Raw genomic sequence first — 18,338 nt, forward strand, 5'->3', positions numbered from 1 at the left:
GGACTTACCGTACTCTAATGCTTTGTTGGTTTTGACACTGGGGAGCAAGGAGGTCGCTGGTTCGAATCCGGCTTGTGGCCTTTTTGTGAGGAGTTTGCATGTTCTCCCCGTGTCTGCGTGGGTTCTCTCCGGGTTCTCCGGCTTCCTCCCATCACCAAAAACATGCAGCTCAGGTGGATTGGTGATGCTAAATTGCTTGTCTGTCTCTGTGTTGAACTGGCGGCTTGTCCAGGGTGTACCCCGCCTCTCGCTCACTGACTGCTGAGATAGGCTCCAGCTTGGCCCAATAACGGATGAAGCGCTAAATTCCTTTCTGCGCAGGCGATTGATGCAATGAATAATGCTTTTGCTATATTAAATAAAATAACGGTTGCCTCTGTCGTGTTACGTTCTGCTGAAGATCCGACTCGCGCTGGAGAACATACGTCCACCCGGCCCAGCTATGCCTGTAATTAAATTAAACCCTAGTTTAGATTCTGATTGGACACGCATTCCATCATAACAGACAATAAATAAATCGCGGGTTGACGTCTTTATCCAGATTGACTCTAACACGTATACAAATCAGTTTCTATGTAATCCTGCATAGACAAAAACACAACAACACAACACTGGTTGACTCTTTGGGCACGACAGACCCCTAAACCCACTTTAATGCAAATCTGTCTCGCAATTTATTCGTACTAAATAGACAAGGTGTAAAAAAACAACAACAAAAAACAACTGTATCTAAAAATGTGGAAAAAACGATTTGAAAACATTCCCGGGAAAATTCCAAAGTCAAACTATTTGGTGTTTTTTGTGATTAAAAAGTGTGAAAGAACAAAACTCCACAAAAGTTTCTGTAGGCTACAAATGTCATTTTTATTATTACTTTAAATAATGTCTAAATAAAGGGACTAAAGACATGCTCGTGTGACTTCTTCCGTTATCAAAAATAAGGTGTGTGTGTGTGGGGGGGGGGTTGACGTTTACATCAGAATCTATCTGGGGGAGGGAAGAAAGAATGCACGACAAGGTGAGACTGAAGTCATCTGAAGTCTTTGAAACGAGTCCCACCATCACCATGGACGGTGTCGGCTACAAAAAAAAAGGACTTTTCATATATAAAAACTGAACTGCCTGAATACATTTGTACTTTTCCATGTTTTTACTACAGAAAGTAAAAAGAGAAGACATAAAGGAACACACAAAGGGGAAAACGGCTACTTTTAGAATCAACTCCCTTTGGTAAAAACGGTCATAAACGGTCTTGCATTTGTCTTTTTCATATACACGCTAACTTTAGCCATTCGTCACTAAAGTCCACAGTAAGCCTGGAAAGTATCACTAGCACAACAACACGGATCCGTCATAAAAAGTCTGAGACTATATACAGTGTATTTACAACATGTGAACAGTCCTCCCACAGCGAAGTGTGTGTCTGTGTGTGTGTGTGTGTGTGTGTGTGTGCACGCGCTGGTGTACTGGCGAAGGGCCGTTTAAAAAGGTTGACTTCTGGGGCGGCGAGGATCAGATGTGTTAGTAGAACTATATATAATATATATACACAACACATACACTGGAATACATGCCAGTATCTGACATTCACAAGCTATACAGGTTTACAGTCTGAGACCAAACAGTGTTGTGAGGCGAGTTCTCTTACACAAACGCAACAGTGCTTCTCCACATAAACCCGACAAAACGGTTTGGGGCTCGGGCTCGGGCTCAGCCCCCCCTCCCCCCCCCCCCCCCCCGCCCGTTTGGTGATCGGCACGCAGTTGTGATTTGGCCTAAACGCAGGAATGTCCGAACCAGACCTCTCGGATTTCGTTGTGCTCCCTTCCAAGCCGTCGACCCAGGAAACCGAACCGTACCTCTCCCTAAATAAGTGCACTTGTCCACCACGCCGTTCTCCACGGGCGCCGCAGGTCAGCACGGCCGTGCAGGAATCCCTTTACGAAGACTTTCAATGGAGCTCTAACTCTGATGGCTTCAGACCCAAAAACTAAAAACAAAAAACTGTCAGTCAAAATCTTCGGACGATGAAGTAGAAAAAGCACCACTCGCTCTCTCACGGGCTCGCCGCTAACGCCGCTAAACGCTGTGGAAAGACTCGGGGGAGCGTGAGAAGTGCTGCAGAGAGCTCGGCTCTGCGACCGGATCGTGACCATTCCTAAGTTTTGGCACCGAAGGCCCCGCGAAAAAATGGGCCCAGCTAAAAACGCTGGTAAAATCAGTAACCCTGCCGCCCCGGGTCCAACACACATGGTCGCTAGCTTAATTGTGCTCCCACGTCTGCCTTAAAAACACATTAATAAGCCCTCGCCCCCGTCCTACACCTGACCTGTTTCATTTCAGACCCTCACCCCGCACACACAAACCCCCTCTGTCCTGTTTCCCCCCCCCAGCTACGGCGCCTTGCTGGGCGAGACGTATTTCACTCTGTACTTGTTGATGTTCATGAAATGGAGGACTTCCGGCTGGCGGGTGGTTGTGCAGGGTAATAGGCCGTCGCGGCCCTCGCCCATCAGCCACTTGTTCGTCTCGGCGTTCAGCTCGCGGGTGACGTGCTCCTTCGCCCACGCGTCCACCCACGCCTGAAAGCGCTTGTGCAGGCGTGTGCTCACCCTCTCGTGCGACTGTGGACAAAGAAGACGGACGTTAAGCACAGACGACAAATGTTTAACGCTACGCTAAATGTTAAACGGTCGCGCCCGTTTGTAGGATAGTCTTTCAAAATGTCTCATTATAATATATGTTTACAGACGAGACAATTATTGTTCCTTCTTTTAATATTCAAACGCTTGATTTATAGAGGATGGTTGCTTAAGCGTTTGTTTAAGCAACTCAAACATCAATCCATCTTTAACCGCTTATCCAGCGCCGAGTTGCGGAGGAAGGGATTAGGGTTAGGGTCCCCGAGGTGTTCCATGTGCCAGCTGAGAGACATAGTCTCTCCAGCGTGTCCTCGGTCTTCCCCCCGGGGCATCCGTAATAGATGCCCCAGCCACCTCAGCTGACCCCTCTCGATGCGGAGGGGCAGCGGCTCTACTCAGGTGGGGGGAGTCAAATATAGCAGCAGAGACACGCGGTGCGTACCTGGTGAGCTCGCAGCAGGGCGGTGCGTCGGTACATGTAATCCTCAGACTTAAACACATAAACCATCTTGTAGGAGTTGAGTTTGAACATGCACTCCATCTTCTCCTTCTCCAGAGACTTCTTGCCGCCCTCGCAGGCCTCTTTGTCCAGCTGCTCTCGTCCCTTCTGGTACTTCCTGATCCGCCTCAGATTCCTGGTCGCGAGAGTAAAAGGGCGATCAAACCGCTTGCGTCGACATCAGCGCGTTTGAACTGGATTAACAGAACTCACCTGGGAAGAAAGACCGGCTTCTGAGCGAGATGCTCCCTCAACTCAGGCGTGGTGGAATCTGGGTTTAAGTAGCGCCCGACATAATCAGACCAACGCTGCAAAGAGAAAAGAAAAGCAAAAGCTAATCTCCATTCCGTCTGTCTGAAGCAGCCAGAAAGGTCGCGTTGGCGTTTAGACCCAGTCACATAAAGCTGCAGCGTCCTACCTCGGCCTCCATGGGCTCGTCGGAGTTCTCCTCCTCGGTGTCGAGGAGCTCCACTGTGAGCTGCACCTGCCCTGTGCTCCTCAGAAACATCACCTGAAAAACGAAGAAGGGTCAGGCGCAGCTGTGCAATCATAGGTGGGACTCCAGAGCGTCCACGCTGGACCGGATGCTACACGGACAGGTGCCCCGTGAGCCAGTCCGCAATGTAGCCTGTCGAGGCTAAACGCTAAAGAGATGGCGCTCAGACATCAACGGGCTAAATCGTTAGCATTTCAGTCCCTTCATGGAAAACGTCGCCGCTGATGACTACAGTCATCATTAACTCTGTCACTGCCATTGACGTCTATCTAAACCCAAATATTCACTGCAAATTGATTTCTGCCTCTCTTCGACGGCCAATAACTCCAGCAAGAATAAATGGTAGGAACACTCTCGTTTTTCCCGATGAAAGAAGAGACTTTAAATCCTTCATTTGGAAGTGTTTACATGGTCGTAGTACAAAATATTCTATGGGGCTTGACAAACAAAAAGCTGAGCTGAAAATGTCTGGCACTGAAAGAGGTAAGAATTTCTCCATAAATGGCGACTGTTTTTTTTTTTTCTTTTACCTTGAAGCAGTTCTCGTCAGACATGAGCTGCTCGGCCTTCCGTTGATAGCTCGCTTCTGCGGGACTCTGCGAACACTGGGCGGAGACGGTTCCGCCGGCGGCGCCGCTGGCGCTCTCCGAGAGGTAGAGGTCCGTCACCTGGACGCAGATCTCGTCGCTCACGATGTGCTGGAGCTGAGAAGAGAGAGGAAAAAGGCTGTAAAACGGAGAAGCGATCTATCAACGGAAGGGAGGGCAGCGAGGCTGGACGGGGCCCGGAGGCCGGGAACGGCGGCTCACCTGCCGGACGATGCTTTGGATGAGCTTGTCCATTGTGAAGGCGGTGTAAGCGTGAATGGTGAACATCTCCCTCAGCGAATCCTCGTACTGAGAGGCCTCCATGTTGCCGTCCAGCAGATTCCTGACCATCTCCAGGAAGGCCGAGTAGTAATCTTCCACCTCGATGTCCACTGGAGAGAGAAGAAAGGCAGTCAAAGACCGGATGCACGTCGGGAGGCGCCGGACGCACGTCGGGAGGCGCCGGACGCACCGGACACACGCGCGGTTCGCTCTACTCACTGGGCTCCTTCAGCCTCAGCTGGACGGCGGGATTGTCGCTCTTCTCCTTCTTCAGGCCCAGCACCTCCCTCTCCCAGTCCCGCTCTCTGACCTCCTCCTCGATCTGTCGCTCCGCCTGGCCGTACAGCCGCAGCAGGCGCGTGCACAGCGTCTGGTGCAGCCGCAGGAAGATGTACCAGTAGTTGTTGACGTAGAAGAGGTTGTAGGCGTCGTCCGCGCCGCGCAGCTTCTGCGCCGCCGTGTTGCTGAACAGCAGCTTCGACTTGGAGGGGCTCCGGCTGCCGCTGCCCGGCATGCCGTTGTGCTTTTTGGCAGCGCCTTCCTCCACGTCCATCTCCTCGTCCTCCTCGTCCTCCTCGTCCTCCTCCTCCACGTCGGAGAGCTCGCCCCGCTGCGCGAACAGCATGTCGGGGACGAAGTGGTAGATGATCTGCTTGATCTTGTACTTGTCCTCCTTCTGAATGCCGGTCTGCCGCTTGACGTGGTGGATGATGAGCGCCGCCGCGTCCTCCAGGATCTGGCTGTCCTCGTAGGGCAGCATCAGGTGAGGGCCTGCGGGCGGGGTGGCGTTCTCCTCAGACGCCTGCTCCTGGCGCTGCATTGCAAGAACAATTCAATGTCAGGTTTCACTCCCCCTGCTACGATCCGGGGGGGGGGCGATCAGGGAAAGAAACGTACCTCGTCATAAAGGCTTTCTATTTCGTTCAGCAGGGACTTGGATCGGAGCACTTTGGTGTCGTTCTGCTTGAAGTTGATGCCCTGGTGGTCGAGAGACTTGAGGTAATACTTCTCGTTCTGCTCCCTCCAGATCTTGTTGAAGCCTCGCTGGGCTTCCCGCCACTCGTCCTCCTTGGTCTTTAACCTGGTTGTGAAAGAAAAACTCTCGTGATGCGCACGGACAAAAGAGGAAGTGAAACACGCGGCGGACTTCTCAAACATTGGATCAAAGCTACAGGTTTATATACCTGAAAGCCTCCGGGAGCAAATGAAACATCTTCCCATTTTAAGAAGGAAATGAAAACACGGCGGGGCAGTCACGCCCCCCCCCCCCCCCCGAGGATCGCGTTTCCACACCTCTTTAACACGATGGGGACAGAAACAGCGGGGTTCTTCTTCAGGCCGTCGATGATGTCGGGCGCCTTGTCGCCGTATATCCTCTGGATGGCCTTGCGGTGCACGACCTCCGAGGATCCGCCCAGCGTGTTGTCCAAGCGGAACTTGGCCTGGTCCTCCGCAGACATGCGGGACAGCTTCCGCTGTACGGCCTCCAGGACTCTGATGGCAGCAAGGTTGGTCTCCAGCACCACGTCCAGCTGCGGGGGGGGGGGGAGAAAACGAAGGTGGCGTCAACACCATCCGCTGCAGAATCCTCCACCGTCTAGTAGTTGTTCCTCAGACCCATTTCCCCTAATCAATCTAATCAATCTCTGGCCAACAACAAAGACTCTGTCGCTCATTGATTGATCTGCTGAGTGTCGTCTGGATTAATCAAGTCAATACTTCCTCCGTTAAACAGACGCTAGAATCCAAAGTGGCCGCTTGAGGTTTGTCCAACCACCAGCCAAAAATACAAAGATCAATCGTCCAATCAGGCTTGAGAGCCATCGCAGTGACTAAACCGTTACCCGGAGGCTGGCTGGTTTGCTTTTTCAGACGACAAACCAGCCGTGGGACCAGCCGTGGGACCAGCCGTGGGACCCCCCCTCCCCCCCCCCGAGGTGGCGAGGGGTTCAGGTTCGGGGCTCACCTCGAAGCGTTCGTCCTCACATCGGTAGATGTGCTCCTCGTACTGCGTCTTCTTGGAGCTTACGAATGTGGAGTCCTCAGACCAGGAGGGGAAGGAGACCCAGGTGTCGTTTAAGACCTGGACACGGAGAGAAGACGCTTTAAATGTCGTCACCCGTCTCGTGTCCACGGAGACGCTTCGGGCTTCTCAGGGCCGTCTCGTTTCACAGCTTCTCTTACCTCTTTACAAAGCGGCGTCCGGCCGGTGCACTTGGGCTGCTGGTAACTTTTGGGCAGGGCTCTGTAACTGGAGCCGAGCCTCTTGCAGGACGCATAATCGATCTCCATGGCGATGCCCTCGGTGGCCCGCTCCTTGGGGTATGCCTCGATGTGGGACATTTCCCGATATCCCAGGAAGTTTTTAAACCAGCTGAACAGCTCGGGGAATTTTCTGAGGAGTAATTACGAGGGACACGTACGATGTATAAAATGTTGTCGAGTGACGTCGTGTCTCGTACGAGGAGGCGGAGCACTCACCCCAAAAAGGGCAGCACCAGCTGCACCAGTTCAGCCCTGGAGATCACCTCCTGGTTAAAGATGACCAGACACCGCAGGAAGTTATCGTAGGCCTCTGCGCTTCGCAAGGCTTTGCGCACCTGTAGGGAGAAAGTCAGATAAAACGTCAACGTGAACAACATGCCAGAGCACGGCTGTCAAATTCCAGAAACATCGGTCAATAATCAACCGAGATATCGAGGAACACATTTTAAAGCTCCATTTACTGCAATGGTAACGAACATTTCAAAGAGATCCAGAACCTCTTCTGGATCATCGCTATAATCTAATCAACTGTTCCCGGTAAGATTCCCCCACGTTTCCTGAAAATGTCATCAAGATGCTGATTTCTCAACCTTAGTTCTTCGTATCATTTTCCCTTCGATCACTGTTAGAATGAAAGACAGGAAGTCACCTTCTCAAAGAACAGCGATTCCGTGCCGACGCCGTGCTTGCTGGACTCCGCCCCGGAGGAATCTTTCAAATTCAGCAACTTGGGCTTCTTCTGTTCAGTTAGCGAAACAGCAAGAATCAAACAACTGATGCAACAATGTCAGACATAAGGCAAAGACGTATGAAAGGAAACCGGGGCGCGAGCGTACCTTCACAGGGGGTGTGGCCCCGGGGGCTTGATGGCGGCGGATCTGGCAGCCGTTCTGACTGGGCCTCTGTTTGTTGTTGAGCTGGAGTTTTTTGGCAGTGCCGCCGTGGTCGTTCCGTACGGACTCCGCCTTTTCGGCCGTCGTCTTACTTAACAGCTGTGGAGAGTAAATGTTAAGACGGGGGGGGGGGGGCGTAGATCCGACCTCTTACGTTCTCGATCTCCAGAACCGGCGAGCAAGGAGTTGAACCGACGACTCACCACTGAGCTGTTGGCGTCAGGGAGAAACTGGCCGAACTCTGACAGCAGGTCCTCTTGGTTTTTGAAGAGCCGCGCCACCTGAGCGTAGACCTCCTGCTCCGTCAGCGCTGGCGTGTAGTTCCCACCGGCCTCCTTGGCGTTACGCTGCTCCTTCTGTCAGGGGCAAGGTGTTTACCGTCAGGGCCAACCCAAGGATATGGATTTTAATGGCCGAATGACGCTGATCGACCGAAACGCCTTCTGACCTGGTACGTGTGGAGGATCTCGAGGAAGGCTTTGTAGATGTCGGGCTGGCCCTGGAAGCGATTCTTGATCTTGTTGACGTAGTTGATGGCGTGATTGAACTCGACTGGCTGATTGTTCTGAATAGGCGGCCCGGCGGGAGTCCCGCTGAGGGGCGGGTGGAGCTGCACGGGCGGGGACCGGGGCGAGGTGTGTGCGGGAATGGACGGATTGCTCTGGCTGCTGGTGGTTAACGCCTGGGGCTGGAGAGGCTGCGGGAAACGACATCACAGAAGGTTTTAAACAGCGGCTGGACCGCGGGGTAAGAACATTCCAGCTTTGCTTGCACAGAATTACTCACTTTGCTCATCTTGGCGGGGGCGGTCTGCGTTAGCAGGGGCGGCGCGGCGGTGGCGGCGGTCGCCGAGGGCTGGAGCTGCGGCGGATGTTGGGCGGCCGCTCCAGCTATGGGGATATTCTGGACTGAGATGCCATGTGGGGTAATGTGGTGGATCTGACCCGGCGTGGTCACGTTGACCAGGTCGTTGGTCTGGACCTCGATCTTGTAGCCAGGAGGCAGGAAGGTGTTGAAGCCCATGATGAGGTCGGGGTGACCCTTGAAGAGCTGCGACACTCTGCTGATGACGCCAGGAGTGTCGATGCTGCAAAGACGAGAGACGGGACCAAGTCAGATCCTTCCTGCTGTCCACACAACCGAAGGACGGGCAGCTCGTCCTCTCTGAACGCCGCGAACACGCCAGCGTCTTTGGTTCAGTTCACTATGAACGAGCACAAGCTGCCAGCAGGCCATGAATAAATGATCATGTTTATTATCCTTATGACAATGTAATAAGAAAGAGTAGTCCAGCTTTGTGAGGATAAGAACTCGTGGGTTTTACATTTGGAAGCAGAAACTTCCGAATCATGCACAATATAATTCCCTACAAAGCAAACAAGTGGCTTCACCTTTGAGACTTGAACTCTTTCATTATGTCCAGAAAGTCATTGTAGACCTGAGGATGGTTTCCAAACTGCAGTTTCACTTGGTCCAAGTAGGACAAAGCGTCTTCCACCTGAGAGACAGATTGGACGGGCGTCAGTATCACCAACCTGCCGAACCTCTTTTTCATTTCTGGCAGAAGCTCCGTGGTTTCAATATGAAACAGCAGAAGGATCACGTCTTGTTAAAACACCGCGTTGACAGACTTCTGGATAACTCACTCAAAACACGAGAATTAAAGCTTTCTTAAAACTCCTGTGGAATGTTCCAGATCCATTCACAAAAGGTGCACAAAATACCGCAAACAAAACGAAACACACAATGTACCGAAAGCGCTGCCCTCATGTCTGCATATTTATGTTCACCAGGACCAACCTTGAGCCGCTGGAACTGCTGCTGGCCCTGAGCAGAGGCTTGAGGAGCAGCCGTATGGCCGTGCCCTGACATCGCTGGGGGCCCGTGGGACTGGACTGCTGACCCGTGGTGGTGGGACCCCCCGTGAATGGCCGGGCTCGGAGCGTGCCCGTGCCCGCTGCTGTTCTGAGCCACGGTGGGAACCTGGAAAAGAGGCGACAAGAGATGCCAAAGCTCGAGAAGTGTGCAGCCGACCAAAGATCTGCATCTGACAGACAACCACAAGCTGACAGCCCGAGTAAAAAGCGAAATAAAAATCACTGCACTTGATCCAGTCGGGCTACGAGCACGGCCTTCGTGCCCGCGTACCTGATATCCCTGGGGGACGGAGTATTGGACGCCTGCCGTGGGCTGCATGCTGTCAGACACAGCCTCATACACCGCCGGTGCTGGAGCAGGGGCCAGGACACGATGCTGGAAGGCGTCTGCGTTGCCAGCGAGGCGCCGCTGCTGGGAAGCAAAAACAGTTTCCTGATCCTCCAGTCGCCGCTTCATTATGAACTCATACTCGTAAGAGCCGAGAGACCTGAGGAGAAAAGGAACATGCGGCTATGAAAGATCTAATGCGTGTTTTTAAAATGTGCTTTTACTTTCTTTTTCCTGGACAGTCTAGATTAATCACATACACAAGGTGTACAGGTGGAAAAGAGGAAGCGTGAACACACGGGTAGACTGGGTTGGAGTTGCCTGACAGAACATTGAAGAACCTTTTTCTTTCGTCAGCATTGTTACTGTTGTTTTATGGGTCTGCTACTCATGCGTGCCTAATCTTCAAACCAGTCTTACTAAAGAAACACATTTAAACAAAATCAGATTTCTAGCTATACCCTTTTCTAAATTCTAATTAAAACTCTTGAAACCGTTTTTTTTTAATAGCTGTTCCTGTATGGTAGAAGTTTTCAATCATTATTAATTTTTTTACTTGTTTATTTTCTTAACCAAATGAGACTTTTTAATATTTCCAGAGCAAAATTAGTCAGAATTCTGAATAAAGGTGTGACATATGGACATGGATGCGTAAAGACCAAAGACAAAGAGAGACTTCATATCATTTATTACAAATATACATTGATTATTTACAACAATCATTAACAGAAGATTGTGTTCTGCATAAAGTTTCAACTATTTAAAACCACATTAAAAAAAAACCCTGTTTGTATAAAATAGCACAAAGCTACACTAATAAGACAGACTTTTGAAAGCATCTGAACGTTCACTGAATTTAAAACTTCCATGCCCCCGTAGTAGCCAATGAAAGGCTATTGGGTGACGTCATCGATGCAACAAACAGGTGCTGCACGAACGTGGGAGTCAGCTTCAGCCTGCCATTCACAACTTCACGACAGCAACAACTCCGAAGCGTCACGATGAATGACGAAAAATAAGACGAAACGTCACGTTTCAAGACACGAATACGCAGAAAAAGTGGCACCGTGGCTGTCAGCCCGAAGCACCCGCGTACGAGTTGCGCTCCGTGCTCCAACAGTGTTCGACAAAATACTTTGGATTAATTATAATATAAACACTTGGCGCTGAATTACTGTCGTAGCGTTATATACACCGGTAAGAGGCAGATGTGTTAAAATCATATCGGCTGCTGCTACAGCTGTTAGCTCGCCGTCCCCTTTAAGGCCTGGAAATCACAAGCCCCGACCTCGAGTTACAGCGCGACGCTTTCTCCCCCGCCCGCCATTTAGAGCGTGGCGAAGGAGCGCAACAAATTCCACATTTTTTTCCGAGCAGGTCAGCAACAAAAGTAGCGGACTGGTTAGCCCTCTGACTGCCCGCCTATCTTAAAGTATATCGGCGTGTTTCTTTGCATTAGCGGCGCAGAGAAGTCGCCATGTCGCCGGGGGCTAAGAGCTGCCACTTAGCTGCTAGCTAATGTAAACAACATGAGCTGCCCGACACCGAGCATCATCCGGGACTAGCAGCGAAGCACATGCAGCTAACAGTAGCGATGCAGTTCGCTGATGCTCAAGCAGGAAACGAGGATTACCGATCGATCCATTTCGGGGATTAATCACATCTAGTTACAAACTAACGTAGTTTTCTCGTTCGGTTAACGCAAAACGGGGGGGGGGGGGGGGGGCAGGTACGTAGCTAGCCGTATTAGCTTGCTGAATGAATTCAGCTGAACTCACCCCACTCCAAAAGAGCAAGTCGTTAGATCCCAATGACGCTTTGATGATCCGATTACTTGTTGCTAAACCGCTAGCCGGACAAGATATCAAAGCTGCAAAAAACAACTCACTGACGGATGGATTTTAAGTAAACAATTCACGCTACAGCAAAGTGAAAGAAAATCTCCCCCCGCGATAGAGGAAAACAATCTCCGTTCGGTTGGCTGTCGAGGAGGGGGGCGGGGTTTTCAGATGTAGTCCCGCCCGCGAGACGAGTGGATTGGTCAGCTCATTCAGAGGCTGCACATGGGGGCGGGGAGGAGGGTAGTGGTTGTGAAGCTAAGGTGTCAATCACGTGCTCATCGGACACCACGCCCATTTCCGCTTTGAAGCGCGACAATGCTTGAGGCGAGGAGACTCCCGCTTGTATCACGGTATGTGTGGACCGTGTAGCGTTTTAGAGTGATATGAACGTTTGTTGTGATGTGGCACAATACAGATAACAATAAACTTGGCAGGATTGTGTTACGATAAAACTACAATAAACGCTGTGTCTGCAAGATTTAAACAAAAAGCTAAAACACAGCCATTTCCACTGAATGAGTGCAGAGATATCTACTTCCTGGAGCTCGCTATCACGTGACTTGGGGGGTGGGTGGGCTCTCTCGTTTCGCGTCCCGCCCTCTTTGTGCAGCCTAACCAATCATAGCCGTTATCCGTCATTGCAAATCCCAAAAAGGTGGAACTTCCAAAATAAACCATCGCCCACGACAGGCGGAGCTCAAAGTAACAGCAGCCCGGGATTCCTGCTCACAGCCCGGGCGGACGACGGAGGCTGGCGCGCACGCACACGCACACCCCCCAGCCATAATGAAATGCCTCTTTGCAAAACGATTTGGTCGCGCATCGTGCCTGTTTTTTAGTTTGTGCAAAAAGCATGCAAATATAACGCAGCGTGGGCTGTGGGCTGTGGAGCCCCCCCCCCCCCCCCCCCCACGACGCGGTCTAGGAGGGTCGGCTAATCCGCGTCACGGCGTCCGTCGACGTGGGTCGTCTGCAGGCGGCACTCTGGAAACAAAAGGTCCACGGACACGGAGCAAGCGCCGTCCGGTGGGTCCCAGCTCGGTAACGTCGGGCCTCCAGTCGCCCTCACGAAACAATGACAAAGTCAACCGGAACGGGAACTACGGCGCAGCTTTACGGAAACACCCGCACGACCACGGCAACGGCAACGGCAACGCCATTTCCCCCCCCCCCCCCCCCGCGGGGACAGACGCGGCCCGAACCCCCCCCCCCCCCCGCGACAGTGGACGATCGCTGTTAACAAATCCTATTCTTTGTTTACTTGAATAGTCCGGGAGTACAAAATGTCTAACACCTGATTGCGTTTGAACGCAACAAAAGGCGCGACCCCCGCTCCGGTACAAACGGGGTTCACGCGTTAAAGCGGCGTTAGTGTAAACATTATTTACTTTAACCAGCTGTTACATACCCAGAAAAAAAGACTCCTCACTCCGGATTCGCGTTCGTAACAAAATAGGTGGACACGCCCCCCCGCGTTGGCATTGGCGCAGGCGGGTGTACACGTCACTTTATTTTAAATATTACCCGCTAAACTGAGGACGCGCCTGGGAAGCAGCAGCAGCAGCAGCAGCAGCAGCGTCCCAGTATTCCCATCGCTGCAGATGATGGGAATACTGGGACGTGATCCATGTTCCCGTGCTCTGGGTTTGAGCCCCACTTGTTTTTCTGAGAGCTACTAGTAGCTAGATTCTAACTAAACATCGGAATGACTCGATATACGTTAATGGTGTCTCATAAATAATCTAATAAAAGGAATAAAGTTAAAGAACCTTTTATTTGTTCCCGGTAGGTTGACCCGGATAATAAGGTTTAAGCATAATCATGGCAGAAGTGGAACTAAGATTCATTTTCCAAGTAACTCCTTTATTGCTTTACAGTCAAGGGAAATACAATCTTTGAAGACCTTTGGTACCGAAATGTTTCTTACAACTTTGTTTTAAAGTGTTTAGGTTTATTTGTATTCTTAATTATGCATACACTGCCCCGGTTTTATTTTTGGTCTCTTCAATTGAGGTTGTAACATTATTCCCCTTTTATTTTTGCATGCTGTGAAACACCAATGTTGGAACGATCAGCACTATACACAAAGGAACTTTGCTAACATAGTGCATGATTCTTATTAATAAAGACAAAGTTGAAAGACAAAAGCGTCAGGTGTGATTTATAGTCGCAAAGCCAACGTGTTTATTAAGCAGTTAGGATAAATATCTGTGTTATTCAGAAATGATATCCGTCATGTTTGTATTATGAAGACATTTATGCTGCAGTAATTACAGATTATCTAACTCTTCCAAGGGTAGAAGGAGAAATGTTGGATTGAAGCTCCTCGGCTCCTCGGACTATGACTTTGCTGCTGTGTAAAGATTATTTCTGCCACTAATGACGGAGGTTCATACAGTTTATTTAGATCATGATAGAATTAACTTGTGTTAATAACTAGTTTGAAGAATTCTAAAGCCATCCATCAGGAGGTTGTTAAATATAGTCTGACGGGTAATGTGTGATTCTTGCTTTCCGGTCTCCACATCTTCATCCGGCTCACGGCTGCAGCGGTTTAGCACGCCGACACCGAACATCGCTTTGCGGGCATTTTCTCCTCTTCACTCAACTGTAGAAAATCGGAACACAAAACGAGCAGACTCCTTCCTTCTTGCTCATGGGCTGTGTCTGTGGAGGTTCCCACCTCATCCAGATCCCCCCCCCAAAAAAAGAAGACTCAACGGGACTTGTTCAAGTTTGATCGAAGACGTTTCTCCTCCCATCCAAGAGGCTTCTTCAGTTCTGAGAGACTAGTAGAGAGTTTAGATGCTTGATGGAGCAGAAAACAAAGAAGGGGCCGAATACTCATGGGTTGCATTTCTACACTCAGTCTTCATTTAAATATTGTCGCTGATTTAATTCTTTAATGCCAACAGCTTGTTCTTTGGGGAAACCAGCTGTACATTGTCCTCATAATCCAGCAAATCCAGAGCAGCAGCATTTAGTCGGGGCCTGTAATTATTACTCAGTGTTGTTCATCTTCTGATGTAAACCTGCCGCTCTGTCAGCAGAATGCATCAGGTGCTGCAGCTTTATTAGAACTTTTTTTTTTTGCAAGAAAAAAACCCTCTGCACCTTTGTCTTGCAGCAAGAAGGTCCCGGGTTCAAATCCTTCTGAGGCTCTGGGACGGTGCTGGTTGGAGTCTGCATGTTCTCACTGGGTATATTTGTAGTAACTTGCACCATAACCAACGACTTATTGATGGGAAAATAAGAGACATTTCAGCTTAACATGCCACAAAACCACCACTTAAACGCATGCGTTGGACATGGTTTATATTTATTACAGTATAGCTTGATCAATGGTCATAGAAATGATAAAGTAATAGGTTATAACAAAACAAAATGTATAGGTAACTGTATATCCTGGGTAATCATATGAAAACAGCTGAATACAATAGAAAAATAAAAGGGGGTACGTCTCCCGCCCGCCGTTGAGAGGGAAACTAGAATGTCAGAGTACATGACGATGGCAGACGCAAAAATGCTTCACTACAAGCAAATTCAATATGAATTCTGTAGCGAGGACACGTTTCGTTTTCAACACGACGCAGCGTACGACAGACACGCTCTGTACAAATACTACAGCGAAGGCAAGACACTGGGACCAGATGAGCGCGCCGGCTACGAGCACGGTCCTGTAAATGTAGCTCCGCCCACTTTATAGGGTGGTCGAGTCATTAATCTGCTCCAAGCGGATGTTTACAGCAAGTCCGAGATGTTTTATATCCCAGCATTGCACACGGACCTGGAGAATTCCGTCGTGTGATCCCGTCCTATTCCCACTTTGATCTCACACTGGGAACGGACTTATTAAAAAAACAAAAAAAAGTGCTAAGACATGAGCTGTGAAATAAAATCAAAAAGTATTGCACTACTCGAGGTCTTCACCGAGGACTTCCAACGGCGCCCACGTCGATTTATCACAGTCGCTGCAGACTGCTCCATAACGGCAATGCATTCCCGACAACCGCCAAAAGCTACGCCGCCGCCGGCGAGCGAGGGCGGAGCGGGAATCTAGAGGGAAGTTTAGAACCCGATGACTGGATGTGCTTTATTTACTGCCGTGGGATATTTACTGAGACACGGGAGGACGCGTCCCTCCGGCCCCAGAGGAAAACGAACGGCTACGATTTGTGTTCGGTACGACGCTCCCGACACGAGGCAGGATTAGCTCGTACCATCTATGTGACACACGCCGCATGCCAAGCACGCACTACAGGGTACTTCCTGTGCACGGGAGGCGGGACAAAAGTTGCCTAAAGATAACCACCAGAAAGCTGGCATAGAATGCATGTCAGGACAATTCCATCCCAAAATGAAAACTGTTTCAGTAACTTCAGATTATGTTATTTGAAACGTGAAAAATGCAACAACAATCTTAGCACTTTTCAAAATCAAGTTTAGTATCGCAGGAAATTTGTTCTGAAGGGGCATTTCCGGTCTTATCTCAGGTCTGGCTCGCGTCTGCGAGGATGGTAACACTCCTGGACTCGCTAACGAATCCTACATGTTCTGGGGTTAAAAGAGCGGCTGCTCAAATCTCCAGGGCTCATCGGCTGAAGCTCACTGATTGGACGGGAGCAGGCCTTGCCTCTGGGCGTGCTCCAAGATGGCGTTGTAGCAGAAGTAGTACTGGTCCGGCGTCTGAATGCTGAAGGCCCTCTGCGTCCTCATGCGTCGCACCGCCTGGCACACGTTGAGCGAGCCCACGTCCTGCACCTGCGACAGGCAGATGTCCAGGGCGCAGAAGGTACCTGCCGACCACAGGGGCACCGTCACGCAGGCGAATCTCAACGCTAATCTCACCATTAGCCACCAGCAACAGCAACCGCGCGTTCACCGTACCCGTTCTCCCGATGCCGGCGCTGCAGTGGACCACCATGGGGGGTCCCTGTGGATGGCCCGCCCACTGAAGCCCCAAGGCCTTGACCATTTTCCTCTGCTGTCGCTTGGCAGTTCCCAGGAAGTCGATCAGGGTCACCGCAGAGGTGGGAACGCCGTAGTCAGGCCAGCTGAGGTACTGGAAGTGACTCACTTGTCGCTGCTCGCATGTCTGGAAGATAAATTATTAATTCGGTTAAATAAAAAATAAAAAAGAGATTCATTTCTTCCCTTTTTCCCCCCCTTCAGCAAATTATTTCGGAAAATTTCAGCTTCTTCTAAACGTCCTTTCAGCGGCAAAAGAAACCGGTTAACTGGGACATTTTTTGGAATTAAATATTTGAATGAAGCAAAGTGCGTTTCAAAGAGGAGTACCGTACATCCTGACTCGGCATAAAAACACACACACTCCTCTTTCACTGGTCAACGGACAGACAGGTTTGTGAATGAACTGGCTTCCCCAGTCGCCGTGACACCGGACAGGAAGATCACAACCCGACTACCGAGTGCCACACGGTTAAATAATAATAGCCTCATTTACCAAGCATCAAAAAAAAAGAAGAATTTAAATTGGCCACATGAGAAACTTTATACACAGTAGTCCCTCGATATAATGCGGTTCATCTTCCGCTGCTTCGCGGAGTTTTAATGCAATTTTTCAGATTTTATTTTTTGCACTTGAACGCGCCTTGAAACGGCGCGCGGTCGGCGGAACTGTGAAATACGTGCGAGTTGCTATTAATAACTTCTTATGTGTTCAACCTCGTAGGTTGATCATTAAAATTAAATTCGTTATTTCTCAAAGCTATCATGTTTATTTGTTAAGCGTTTGTTTTCTAGCGCTCTTATTCTCTGTGTAAAAAGAGGCTTTTATTTTGTAGGAGCATAAACGTCACGTCCCTTTTGGGCTTTGCTTCTTCCTGTTGATACATGTAGCCGCTGCCGTTCCGCTGTGCTAAGCTATCCAGTAAAGCAGCCCATGAGAGGCTAAAGACAGCACGAGTAGAATATTTGTTCTTCTGCACTCCAAGCGGCTCTTTCCTCGACGACCTGCACGCCTTAACATTATTAACAGGAAAACGTTTACTGTACGTACTATATATTTTTATTTCTCAAACAAATGTTTAGTTCTGAAAACAGGTTCTGATCTTTGGTTTCATTCTATAATACTGAAACAATCTATTTAGATTAATGCCTGACTGTTAAAAGTGTATAAAGTGTGTGGTGAGGGGTTTTACAGCCTTAAAACATTTATGTACATTTATTGAAAAAAAATAAAGATCACTACATTGCGGATTTCACTTATTGCGGGTTGTTTTTGGAACGTAATCCCCGCGGAAAATGAGGGACTACTGTACTCGGTTTCCTGTAAACGACATTCTGACAGCGTTCGGGGAGAGTAATGGCAACCTGCCCCCCCCCCCCCCCCCCCCCCTCCGTGTCGTCCCGTATTGTTGCCTGGAGCCACACCTCAGTGTTGTGCAGCGCGAGGGTGGTGTGGTTGTAGTGGGTGTGGTGATCGACCCTCTGGTTCACCACGGCCATGTGACCGTACACCTCCTGCCCCCCTTCCTCCAGAGGCCAATACTGTCCGCACTTCCTCCGACTGCCCTCGTCCGTCCTGCAGCACAAGACGAAAACAACCCGGTCAACACGGCGCCGCAGATCGAACTTTCGCCCTCCTCCGTGTCCGCCCTTGACAAGC

General features: G+C 50.1%; 2 protein-coding genes across 2 annotated transcripts in view; both read right to left on the reverse strand.

The window, feature by feature from the left end:
• Window positions 1-1,942: 1,942 nt before the first annotated feature.
• Window positions 1,943-9,998, reverse strand: sin3aa (SIN3 transcription regulator family member Aa). Its single transcript, XM_068739953.1, has 20 exons — window positions 9,813-9,998; window positions 9,465-9,647; window positions 9,056-9,162; window positions 8,451-8,751; window positions 8,113-8,361; window positions 7,868-8,020; window positions 7,608-7,763; window positions 7,421-7,510; window positions 6,988-7,106; window positions 6,691-6,901; window positions 6,473-6,589; window positions 5,800-6,038; window positions 5,404-5,587; window positions 4,726-5,320; window positions 4,447-4,616; window positions 4,168-4,341; window positions 3,560-3,652; window positions 3,355-3,449; window positions 3,085-3,277; window positions 1,943-2,624 (listed from the first exon to the last, which is right to left on the reverse strand). Exons 1-20 carry the CDS (start codon window positions 9,996-9,998, stop codon window positions 2,394-2,396), a joined length of 3,846 nt encoding a protein of 1,281 aa, XP_068596054.1. The 3' UTR covers window positions 1,943-2,393.
• Window positions 9,999-15,010: 5,012 nt separating this feature from the next.
• The window catches only part of ptpn9a (protein tyrosine phosphatase non-receptor type 9a), a 10,649-nt gene continuing 7,321 nt past the window's right edge, over window positions 15,011-18,338 (reverse strand). The window contains exons 3-5 of the mRNA XM_068738952.1: window positions 18,104-18,328; window positions 16,598-16,805; window positions 15,011-16,506 (exon numbers count right to left, since the gene is read on the reverse strand). Coding sequence (XP_068595053.1) covers window positions 16,316-16,506; window positions 16,598-16,805; window positions 18,104-18,328 — 624 coding nt within the window. The 3' untranslated portion in view covers window positions 15,011-16,315. The remainder of the gene's footprint in view (window positions 16,507-16,597; window positions 16,806-18,103; window positions 18,329-18,338) is intronic.

Source organism: Brachionichthys hirsutus, chromosome 5, assembly GCF_040956055.1.
Source record: "Brachionichthys hirsutus isolate HB-005 chromosome 5, CSIRO-AGI_Bhir_v1, whole genome shotgun sequence".
NCBI classification, from domain to species: Eukaryota; Metazoa; Chordata; class Actinopteri; order Lophiiformes; family Brachionichthyidae; genus Brachionichthys; species Brachionichthys hirsutus.

Excerpts from the sequence above, each read along its gene's own strand:
- sin3aa (XM_068739953.1), bottom strand. The coding sequence starts at position 9,998 with ATGAAGCGGCGACTGGAGGATCAGGAAACTGTTTTTGCTTCCCAGCAG. Across the intron at positions 5,588-5,799 it reads GTCCCCATCGTGTTAAAGAG|GTTAAAGACCAAGGAGGACG; the intron begins GTGTGGAAACGC and ends TTTCACAACCAG. Across the intron at positions 5,321-5,403 it reads TAGAAAGCCTTTATGACGAG|CGCCAGGAGCAGGCGTCTGA; the intron begins GTACGTTTCTTT and ends CTTGCAATGCAG.